Source organism: Halichoerus grypus, chromosome 4, assembly GCF_964656455.1.
Source record: "Halichoerus grypus chromosome 4, mHalGry1.hap1.1, whole genome shotgun sequence".
Lineage (NCBI taxonomy): Eukaryota > Metazoa > Chordata > Mammalia > Carnivora > Phocidae > Halichoerus > Halichoerus grypus.
Genome location: NC_135715.1, coordinates 61,128,028 through 61,139,977, shown reverse-complemented (window position 1 = coordinate 61,139,977; position 11,950 = coordinate 61,128,028). Strand labels below are relative to the sequence as shown.

Here is an 11,950-nt window from a genome sequence, read left to right as displayed (position 1 = left end):
AGAGTGCAGAGTTTATGTACTGTTCCTAATGCCTCTACACGAGTCACTGGGTCCAGCTCATCCTCAGCTCTACCTCCTGAAGGGGGCTATAATCCAATGCGAAGTCATTTGTTTTATTCCTTCAATTGGTCTAGATTTGGCCACTGGGAGTTTTCCAGGGTGCCTCTGTGTTCCTTTGACATGCCCTCATTCTTTTCTGTTTTGAGACCTTCCTTCCTTTCTGGTACTACAAGAAGACTGTCCAGGAGCGTCTTCAGCCTTCTCTGTCACAGCTCCAGAGTCAGCCATTTCTCCAAGGAGCCTTGGTTCCTTTCATTGGCTTAGAAACCAGGATCTGGGGGCTGGGTGTGCTTGTTGCTACTGGGCCGTCACAGCTTTTAGGCCCTCGTAGCAGACAGAGCGAGGAGATCCATATATGTTTGCTATCCTGTGCACATACGTACACAGTCACTTCTGGGTCTCTCCATCTGTATGTGTATTAAGCCGAGGATGAGTTCATACTGATGTCTTGGACTCTGATCTAGTACCACAGGGTTCATTCTGGCCTTCCCCTCCTTGCTTTTCTGTAGCTTCTCTTTCTGACAGTGAAAAACCTGGCTTCAACCATCCACTATTCACTTAATTGCTCAACACCAGAATAGATGTAAAGCAGTTTCCAAATTATCAACCCATATTCCTGTGAGAAACAAATTTCTCAACTGGAGTACAGAGTTCATGGACAGTTCCTAGTGCCTCTAGCCTTAGAATTCCAGTTGAAACACCATTTCCCAGAGTTACTTAGGTTAGCTCCACCCCCCCCTTTTTTTTTTTACCACTCTCTTGAAGACTTTTCAAGAGTTAAGGTAGGCGGGGATAGCTTTAAGGATAGTTCCAGATACCCACCTTCCATAAATACTGTATTCTGTACCTCTTAGTCATCTCAAATTTTAGCATTGCCCCAGGGAATGCTGGGGCATTCCCCCAAACACAGGGAACTTGGAATTATGTATATAGTTACTGAGAGACTGAATGAGTCTTGATTGGATGACAGATCCTTTCACAAGTCAGGTGGCTTTCAGGTTTTGCTCTTAATAACACTTCAGGATATATAATGGATGATTAGGAGCCAGTTTTAGTGATAGATTATTATTCTTGACTTACAACGAGGCAAGAATTGAGGGACACTTTTAACAAAACTTCCAATTCCTATTTAACTGAATGAGGTTTCCCAGTACTTAAAGCTTGAAAGAGAGAAAGAAAGAGAAAGAAAAAAAAAGAAAAAAAGCAAGAGAATCATTGTTGAACCTTGTCTATTCCAGCAAAAAGTGAGCATTAGTGGATACTAATGGGAGGGGGAAAAAAGCCCATTGACATCTTTAAGTGATGAATTTCCAGTACAGTTTTACTTTTTATGTTTAATGATTATCAATGTGATTAATTTTATTTTTTACCAATTCTGTTCCTACTAGTAATGTTTTTTTTTTTTTTTAGAACTTTTTTTTTTTTTTAAAGATTTTATTTATTTATTTGAGAGAGAGAATGAGACAGAGAGAGCATGAGAGGGTCAGAGGGAGAAGCAGACTCCCTGCCGAGCAGGGAGCCCGATGTGGGACTCGATCCCAGGACTCCAGGATCATGACCTGAGCTGAAGGCAGTCGCTTAACCAACTGAGCCACCCAGGTGCCCCCTACTAGTAATGTTAATAATTCAATCAAGAATGAAAGCCTATGATCAGGAAATATAAATTAATTTCCATTTATATGATAGGGTGATCAATAAAACTTTGAGGCAGAAAAACATTACCTATAGGGATAGGAAGGAGTTCAAGGAGAGAAAGGTATGATGTAAACTTTGTGATTCTTAAAAGAAGAGCTTACTTAAAAAGAGAATGATGGTTGGTTTCAAATTGCCGTGGTTTTTAGATTACTTTGGATATGTTTTACTTGTGTCAGTATAATTGCTGAAAATTACATCCTTTTCAACGACTTAGACATGTAATGAAACGTTTTAGACAGCAGCTTGATGTGCAGTCGCGAATGGTGAATGGGAGGGGCGGGAGGGCGGCCAGTTTTGTAAGGCCGCTAAGTGTAGACCAAACAGCGTCTGTCCATCTCCTGATAGTATTTGAGACCTTGCACGAAAAACTCTCCCCGTCTCAATTTAGCTCGTTTGGAAAACTGGGTGACCACTACCTTGCTGGGTTGTTGCAAAGAAATGTATGCAAAGCCCCTGGTACGCCATGTGGGAGAACGAAGAACGGTGTGCTTGTGGAGTGATGGGCACAGGAGTTCCGACCTAAGACCGCAGCAGGTGGCGCGGCCGGGGCTCCAAACTCCCTGGCCTCGGACCGCTCTTCGAGGTGGATTGTGCAGACCTGTCCTCTCGCACCTAGCGCCCCGCCCGCTCCCCCCCCCACGCCCCCGCCCCGCTCCTCCCCTGCCGCCCGGAAGCACCGCGGCCCCGGGAACCCAGATTCCCCCCGGGACGCTTCCCGCACCGCGGAGCCGGCTCAACAGGTATGCTGCGGGCGGGCCGCCCGGGATCCTTACCCCGAGCTGCCCCCGGGGCTCCGGGAGCCGCGGGGAAAGGGACGGAAGCCCCGGCCGATAGACAGAGGCTGCAGGGAACTGCCCGAAGTCCTGCGCGGCGTCGGTCTCCGTGGCGACGCGCGGCACGCCGAGCTCCGGCCCGCGCGCAAGCTTGCAGCCCAGCCGGCGGCCGCCTCCCGGAGCGCCCCTACGGGAGAACGCTTGTCCCGAGAGCTGGGGGCTTCCACCCCCTGGTGCCGCCGGGGCGGGAGGGTCGCCGTCCCTCAGTTCCCGGGCTGGAGTCCTCGAGTTCCAGTTCCGCAGCCTCCTCCCTCAAAACCCCGTCCTCGGGTGTCCCCGGCCTCCTCTGGCAGCGGAGCTGGTTCCCAGCTCCATGCCACCCAGTTGGTCCCCTTTCCTACCCTGACGCAAATTATCGAAAACCTGACCTGCCTGCTCGCGCAAGTTTTTTAAAAGTGGGCATGATGCCCTAATTGTGGTATAAAGAGGAAATGCAAGGAAACGGTTTATAATAGTTTGCATTTCAGTCTGCAAATGCTTGGTACGACCATAGTTGAAGAATTAGTGAAGTTGCCTAGTGCCCGCGCCTGGGCAGGGAGGCACCTGACCTTGACGGCCGCCCACTGTTACGTCTCGGCTACCGACCCAGAGCAGCTCAGCCAGCGGGGGCGTGATTTTCCAAACCGGTGCACGATTCTTAGTAATGTTCCAAACACAACAAAGTACAATCAAGCCTTGATTTACACGCAGTTGCATTCCTCGAAAATTCGATGTTCAGTAAAACTGTGCAAAAAATATTCTGTATTTACGTGTAAAATGGAGTTTGGTTCTAGCTGCAGATCGTTATAAATGGACTTTTCCACGCACATGAATGCGTGTGAGGACTTGCTAAGGTTGTAGGGCCGCGGGATCGTCCTTCATTTTCGGGACGGCCCCTCGCATCGCAGGACATTAGTATCCCAGACCCCCACCACTTCTATGCCACAGTGCTTCTCCATCTCTGCAGGGAAGAAAAACCTCCACAAATTCCCAAAATGTCCCCTAGGGGGCAGCACGTCCCCGTTGAGAAGGGCTGAACTGTAAAACTGCACCAGCATTAAGGACATTTCCAGCGTTACCGAGGAGCCAAGCCCGGGGTGTTGTATCTTAGATTCTCAGAACAATCTTGCAAAACCAGGGATTGTTATTTCCATTTTAGAAATTAGGAAAGTGAGGTTTTGAGGGATTAAGTGACTTCCTCAGGATCACAACACTACAGTGTATCAAGGCTGAGTCTGAGCTCAGATTCCACCAAGAAGCAACGTTTCACTTAAGTTGTCGCCTGTGGCCCCAAGGAAAGTTATTTGACTCTGTCTTGGTGAGGTTGGTAGGAAGGTTTTAGCAAAAGGAGTTCCTTTACATTGTAGTGATCAATTGTGTGACTTTGTTCACGTTTATTAAAAGTGTGTGATAAAATTTCAGTGCTCTGATTTCAGGAACCACCACGCATTGACACCATGGATAATTACGATCTGATCAAGGCCATTGGGGAAGGTGCCTTCGGGAAAGCATTCTTGGCTAAAGGGAAATCAGATAGCAAGCACTGTGTTATAAAAGAGATCGATTTTGCGAAGGTAAAGTGAAGAAGTTCACATTCCTGTTCATTTTCAGTAATATATTCAGCTGGCTTTTAATTCAGTATGAAAAAGAAACTCATTTTTTGGCTTGTTTGTTTTTATGATATGAGCCTCAGTTGACTAGGGGTGCCTGGGTGGCTCAATTGGTTAAGCGTCTGCCTTCGGCTCATGTCATGATCCCAGGGTCCTGAGATCGAGCCCTGCATCAGGCTCCCTGCTCAGCGGGAAGCCTGCTTTTCCCTCTCCCTCTGCCCCTCCCCCTGGCCTGTGCTCTATCCCTATCTTGCTCACTCTCTCTCTCAAATAAATAAAATCTTAAAAAAAAAAAGCCTCAGTTGACCTTGGTTTGCTCACACTCCTAAGTCTGTTGTCCAAAGAGCAACCAATATTTTACTAGAAAAAAGAAAAGGAAAGGAAAGGACAAAAAGAAAGAAGAAAAAAATAATAAGATTATATCACTGGTTCCTGTGGCAGTCTTCAGGGTGGCCTGCAAGGCCTGTGAGGTTTCCCCTCCTCCATCGCTCAGTTTTCTTTTTTTTTTTTTTTTTTTTTAAAGATTTTATTTATTTATTTGAGAGAGAGAGAACGAGAGACAGAGAGCATGAGAGGGAGGAGGGTCAGAGGGAGAAGCAGACCCCCTGCTGGGCAGGGAGCCTGATGTGGGACTCGATCCCGGGACTCCAGGATCATGACCTGAGCCGAAGGCAGTCGCTTAACCAACTGAGCCACCCAGGCGCCCCCATCGCTCAGTTTTCTATTTTGCCATGGGCTGGTGCTCTTCTTCTGACTGCATCTCCTTCATCAGGTCCCCTCCACAAAGAGGCCTTCCCCAAATCATCCCTGTCCCACCCTCAATCACTCCTTATTACACTGCCCTGGCTTCTTTTCTGAATAGCATTTATAATGATCTGGAATTACTCTGCTCACTTTCTTCTTCATGTGCTTATTGTCTGTCTTCTTCAGCATGAAGGACAGTGCCTGGCACATGATAGGGGCTCCAAACATTTACTGAATGCATCAAATGAATGGAGGAAAACAAAGTCCTTTTGCTAGTCCAACGATTTTGGAGAGTGATTAAGTATATTTCATTGAAAAGGAATCATTTCTGAATTCTTCTCGGTCAAGTGTTTGTGTCACCCCCTCTAGTGATACTGTATTGGGACAACAATCTCCATCGCATGCTAGAATTAATTTTAAGGCAAGTCTTGTTGGTTGTCCTCTGGAGGATTTATAAATGAGAGTAGCAGAAAACGTGCCATACAAAACGTGTGCAAATGGGTCACCTGGCTGGCTCAGTCGCTCAGTTGGTAGAGCATGTGACTGTTCATCTCAGGGTTATAAGTTCGAGCCCCACATTGAGTGTAGAGATTACTTAAAAATTTGAAAAAAAATCTCTTTAGTTAAAAAAAAACAAAAACACCCCAAAATGTGTGCAAAAATGGACTTGACAAGTTGCACGGTGTGAGTGTACTTAATGCCCCCGAATTGTACATTTAAAGACAGTTAAAATGGTATATATTTTATGTTCTATATATTTTACCACAATTTTTTAAAGTTGCAAAGGAAAACAAAAGGAGTGCTCAAACTTACATTAAAGCTCAGGTGTAGATGGTTAGCTTCAGGGAGAATGCTTTATTTACCAGTATAGGCCCCTCTTCATGGCTCCATGGCATACTTCTGCAAGTGTCCTCTTATTCTAGTGGCCTGTCAGAGCTTCCTTCCACAACATTATTCTGCTCACTCTCCTTCCTTCCATGATATTATTCTGCTCGCTCTCCTTTATTCCAAGGAAATACCTAGAGATGTATAGTCAGAAAGCAACTTAAATGTCCAACAGTAGGGGATTGGTTACTTAATTTATAAAAAATGAAGCCGCTCTTAGAAATCATGTTGCAGGTGAAGTATTGACCTGAGAAATGTCACAGCTTCTGCTAATTGAGAAAACAGTATGCGTAGAACGAGGCACTCTTTGTAAAAATATGTATTCTCTCTCTAGGGGTATATAGATACCCATGCGTATATATTCACATACATACAACGAAGATGTACTAGATTGTTCTTATGTAGGTGGAATGTGGGGTTGTGATTCCCAAAATATCTGGCTCCTCTTTCTCAGGCCTGTCTCCTCTCACCCTGTTTATGTCCCCCACCATCTGTTCTTTGCCGACTCTCTTCTCTTTCTCCAGGCAGTCGCCTCACTTCCGTCTTCACCAGTGAACAGACCACTCTTACAACTCTCTCTCCAGCCCTGGTCCCTTCCAGCCCCCGGTTCTGCATTTTATCTGCTCCGTGCCACACTGTGTTCGTGACATTAGTGTCCCTGTGATATCCAGGCTCAAAACCATGGGGTCATCGGTGAGTTTTTTTCTCCCTCCACGTCTAATTACTTGCTACATACTGTTGACTCCTTCTCTCCTCTGAGTTTGTTTTATTCCTTTTGTCAATGCCCTGGGCTGCTTCAGGAGCTTTGCCGAGGCTCCGGCTTTTGTGTAGCAAAATTTTGATAATGCTCCATTCGTGTCCCCAGACCTTCACTGGGACAGAAGTCGTCAAGAAAAGATGACCAGATGCATTGCCATCTTTGACTACATAAAATCCTAAAACTTCTGAATGACAAAAGACACCATGAATAAATAAAAAGGAAGTTGACAGAATGCCAAAAACATTTGCAAGTATTGACAAAAGAGGTGCTAGCCTTTTATAAATGTATAAAAGAAAAAAACCCGTAACTGAAGAAGTCATCATACAAAAACTTCAAACTCATTAGTAAACTAAGATATATAAATCAATAAACGTCACTTTTGCTTATACATTTGGGAAGGATTAGAAAGAATATAAAACTGGAGGAAGTGGGCACTCTCTTCCTCTGCTGATGGGAAGGTAAATCGGTATCACTCTGAAGGGAATTCATCAGTATGTATCAAAACCTTGGAAGGATCCATGCCCTGTTTGTATTACAGGTCCACAGTATGTTGTAAAGATGAAAAAAAAAATCAGGCCACAAAAAGTTATGTGTGTATATGTATGTGTGTGTAATATTAATAGTACATGCACACTAACAGTGATTATTGCTGAGTGATAGGATTTCACTTCCACCACTCCTCTCTGCATTTCTCAGAATTTTTAATATGGAGCATATATTGTTTTTAAATTATTAATTATATTATTTTTTTTACATTTTTATTTATTTATTTGAGAGAGAGTGAAAGTGAGAGAGATCACAGAGGGAGAGAGAGAAGCAGACTCCCCACTGAGCAGGGAGCCCGACGTGGGGCTCGATCACAAGACCCTGAGATCATGACCTGAACTGAAGGCAGATGCTTAACTGACTGAGCCACCCAGGCGCCCCTGAATTGTATTATTTGTATAGACAGAAAAAGCTATCTTCATTTTGAAAAAGACAAGGAAAAAAGTACACATCCCAGGGTTTACTTTTGGAAGTTTATTCCAAGGAAATACCCAGAGATGTACAGTGAGAAAGCAACTTAAATGTCCAACAGTAGGGGATTGGTTACTTAATTTATAAAGAATGAAGCGGCTCTTAGAAATCATGTTGCAGGTGAAGTATTGACCTGAGAAATGTCATGGCTTCTGCTAATTGAGAAAACAGTATGCGTAGAACGAGGCACTCTTTGTAAAAATATATATTCTCTCTCTAGGGTTATATAGATACCCATGCGTATATATTCATATACATACAAGGAAGATGTACTAGATTGTTCTTATGTAGGTGGAATGTGGGATTGTGAGTCATTTTTGCCCTGTACTTTTATATTGTTTCACTCTTCAGATTAGTTTTCACACTCTCTCTGGTTTGTTTTCCCAAATTCCATTTCCAGCTTCCCCTCCACGTACGTGTCCTTTGCAGCCCAGCAGCCTCTGTGCTTGCCCGAGGGGCTCTTTCTTTCAAGAAGGTCTTTGCCTGACCGTCTCTAAGCATCAAGATCCCACTTGCTTCTGGCTGAGCTCCCAGAGACCTTCCAGGACCTTCCCACTTGAAGTACTCTCTCTCTCTGTAAACTCGATGGCTTTTTATCTGTCCTGCTGCTATGGTACTGAATGCCTTCTACCTTGATGTGCTTTGGCTGGGTTTTTGTGTGGGTGTGTGCCTTCTCCCCCTTATTAAACTGTGTGTTCTATGCACACAGAATGCATACTTTATTCATCTTGGTAGTCCACACAGCACCTGATAATGCTTTGCACCAGTAGGTATTCAATACATTTTTATTGGATCAGTAATTCAAAGGCTAGATACTTTCAGGCCTTATACCTCTGTTGTTAAGCTGGTACATACTTAGGAATTATAACACCATATTAATTCTAAGGAAAGAAGAAACTATTTGGGAGGTGAATCTTCTATAAGAATATATATTAATTCATTTCATAGCATCTCTCCCATTCTTAGTATAGATAGTAAAAAGACAACCATATTTTTCTAATACAGCACTGATTTTTTTCATCCTTCTCATGAACCACCCTGGTCTCCAGGCCATCACTAAGGAGAATGTCATGTTAGGCCTTGTTCTTCTTGCTTTCCCGTATCTCTTTATGTTATTAAATTTGCCTAGCAACGCCTGTGTCCCAGTATTAATATGTATTGCTTCTTTCTTCCTTTCTAGCCTAAAGTAGTTTTTCATTACTTCTTATCTAGAGAAATCTACATTTCCTCACATCTCCAATGCTTCTCCATGCCATAAACTCTGAACACCAGAACTTGAATGGCTTATTTTCTTACAGGTACCAAAAAGCTACTATTTTCTCTCTCATCATCCTGCTATTATCAAGCATATTCCTTTGATTCTTTTCTTTTCTTTTTTTTTTTAAGTAAGCTCTACCCCCAAATGTGGGGCTTGAACTCCCAACCCTGAGATTAAGAGTTGAGTGCTCTAGTGACGCAGCCAGCCAGCCAGCCACCCCTATTCTTTTGATTCTTGCCTCCAAAAATATGTTTTGTATTTTCTTATTATAAAGTAAAAGTGTTCATTATAGGAATTTTTGAAAAGAACTGAAGAGGAAAATAAGACCATTTAGAGGAAAATAAAAATCACTTATAACCTCTCTCTTTTAAGATTATGGTGAATTTTTCTCCAGGCTATTTTTAATGCATAAATACTGGAATGATTGGTGCCACGGTAGATATACTCTTCTATAGTAGCTTTTTGTACTTAGCAATATGTCGTGAATATTTTCTCAAGTCATTCAATGTTTTCATATAATAAAATGTTCTTTGGGGCGCCTGGCTGGCTCAGTTGGAAGCGCATGTGACTCTTGATCTTGGGGTCATCAGTTCAAGCCCCACATTGGGTGTAGAGATTACTAAAAAAAAAAAAAATAAGTAAATAAACTTAAAAAAATGTTCTCATATAATAATATTAAATGTTCCCAATAATAAGGATAATGCTTACCATTTACCGGGTGCCTTTTATACCTGCTGCCATCCTACGTGCTTTACATAATCAATTTATTTAATCCTTGCAACCGTCCTGAAGATAGATCTCATGGCTTCATAGGTAAAAGAGTTGAGGTTCGAAGATGTTAAGTGATTTGCTCAACGATGCCCAGTAGCGAACAGATCCTTCTCACTCTTCCTCTGCTCCTTCTGCTATGCCACATTGCCTCCCTTGATTTTTGATGACTGCATAATATGACATCAGGTTAAAAACACCATGATTTAATTTTTTTTGTATTTTCAGACATTTATGTTTGATTTTTTAGGTATGATTAAATATCATGTAATATGTAGAATATAAGTGATTTTTTTATTTTTTATTTTTTTAAAGATTTTATTTATTTATTTGACAGAGAGGGACGCAGCTAGAGAGGGAACACAAGCAGGGGGAGTGGGAAAGGGAGAAGCAGGCTTCCCGACGAGCAGGGAGCCCGATGTGGGGCTTGATCCCAGGACCCTGGGATCATGACCTGAGCCCAAGGCAGACGCTTAACGACTGAGCCACCCAGGTGCCCCGTAAGTCATTTTTTAAAAGATTTCATTTATTTATTTGAGAGAGAGAGAGCAGGAGGGAGAGGGAGAGAAAATCTGAAGCAGACTCCACCTGAGTGCAGTCTGACGCAGGGCTCAATCCCACAACCACAAGATCATGACCAGAGCCGAAACCAAGAGTCCGACGCTTAACTGACTGAGAGAGATATCTAGGCGCCCCTAAGTCATTTTCATTAAACAAACTATGTACACATGTTTACCTATGTGTGCATTAAATAAAAACATTTAGCAATTAACAGCAATTACTCCTAAGGAAGAGGAATTCATGGAATGGGTGGGGAGGACAAGGGGAAGTTTCACTATCGTCTTGTTCACTTCTGTCTGGCTTCAAATTTTTTTTTTTTTTAAAGATTTTATTTATTTATTTGAGAGGGAGAGAATGAGAGAGAGAACATTAGAAGGGGGAGGGTCAGAGGGAGAAGCAGACTCCCTGCTGAGCAGGGAGCCCGATGCGGGACTCTATCCTGGGACTCCAGGATCATGACCTGAGCCGAAGGCAGTTGCTTAACCAGCTGAGCCAGCCAGGCACCCTGGCTTCAAATATTTTTTAAGATCACAAGTGTGTATTATGACAGTAACTAAAAAACTAATAATAAAACATGGTAATGAAGGTTTTTATATGATAATGCTCGGGCACATTTCTGATTATTTTCTTTGGATAAATTTCTAGAAGAAATAACAAGCCAAAAACAGGAGAATTTTTAAAGTTTCTTAGTACATGTCGTAAAATTGCCTTCCCCCCAAAATTTATATACCTACAGCAGAAGTATATGAGTGCCGGTTTGCTGCTCTTTGGGTAACCCTAGGTATTAACATTCTTCTTGTCTTTGCCTATGTCATAGATGAAACATTGTATCAAATTTTGTTTTAGTCTTTGTTCTATAGATTATTGAGTGAGGTTGGATATTTTTTTCTGTTTATCAGTCATTTTTGTTTCTTTTCTTTTTTGGGAGTTGCCCATTCGTGTATTTTACCATATTTCTATTGGCAGATTTGCCTTTTTTTTTTTTCTTGTTAATTTGCCAGAACTCCTTATATATTATAAATACAGAAATATTTGTCACATTTATTGCCAGTATTTTCACCTAACTATAAAAATACAGTCACCTACCTACATTTGCCTTTTGGTTTGGCGTATGACATTCTTTTGAAAAACAGTAGTTAAAATTAAAGAAGTTGAGTAGCCAAGTCTGTCAATCTGGTAGGAGTAATTCAGTTACTTGTGTTTTGAAACTCACATGTAGCAGCTGTTTTTAAATTTAAATTGGGGTGGAAGAGACAGAAGCTGAGATTTAAATGATTTATGGAAGGATTCGTAGGTAGGAGGCAGTAAAGCTGGGCTTGAGAACGTTAATGTTTAAAAAATGCTTAACTCTCAGTGAGGATGAGAAATTTGGGAACTCACACATTGTGTGTGGGCCAGTGTTGAAGAACATTACGAGGGAGCAGTGGAGAGGAACAGGTGACCTGCAGGGGCTGGAAAGGTGGGGCAGCCAGGCCAGGGGTCAGGGTGCAGATGACCAGTCAAGCAACAGTGAAGTGTCAAGAACGAGGAAGAAGAGGTGGGAGTGAAGTGTAGCCATTGCCATGGCACCAAAACGATTGAAAAATACCGTCAATAGATGATCTATCGAATAATAAGAAAATGCATCAAATCTAAAATGAAGTCACAAGAGACCATTTTTATTTGAAAATGAAAAATGTAGTAATCTCACTACAGAATTTACCATTCTGATTGATGTGATGTATGACTTTTTAAAAAAAATTTCATTTGTTAATTCTCAGCAGTGATTGCTGCAGGAACA

The 11,950-nt window shown here is 42.5% G+C and overlaps 1 protein-coding gene across 1 annotated transcript in view; it reads left to right on the top strand.

Annotated features, from left to right (window-relative positions):
- Positions 1-3,984: 3,984 nt before the first annotated feature.
- The window catches only part of NEK5 (NIMA related kinase 5), a 54,334-nt gene continuing 46,368 nt past the window's right edge, over positions 3,985-11,950 (top strand). The window contains exon 1 of the mRNA XM_078069956.1: positions 3,985-4,141. Within this exon, the coding sequence (XP_077926082.1) occupies positions 4,025-4,141 (117 nt within the window). The 5' untranslated portion in view covers positions 3,985-4,024. The remainder of the gene's footprint in view (positions 4,142-11,950) is intronic.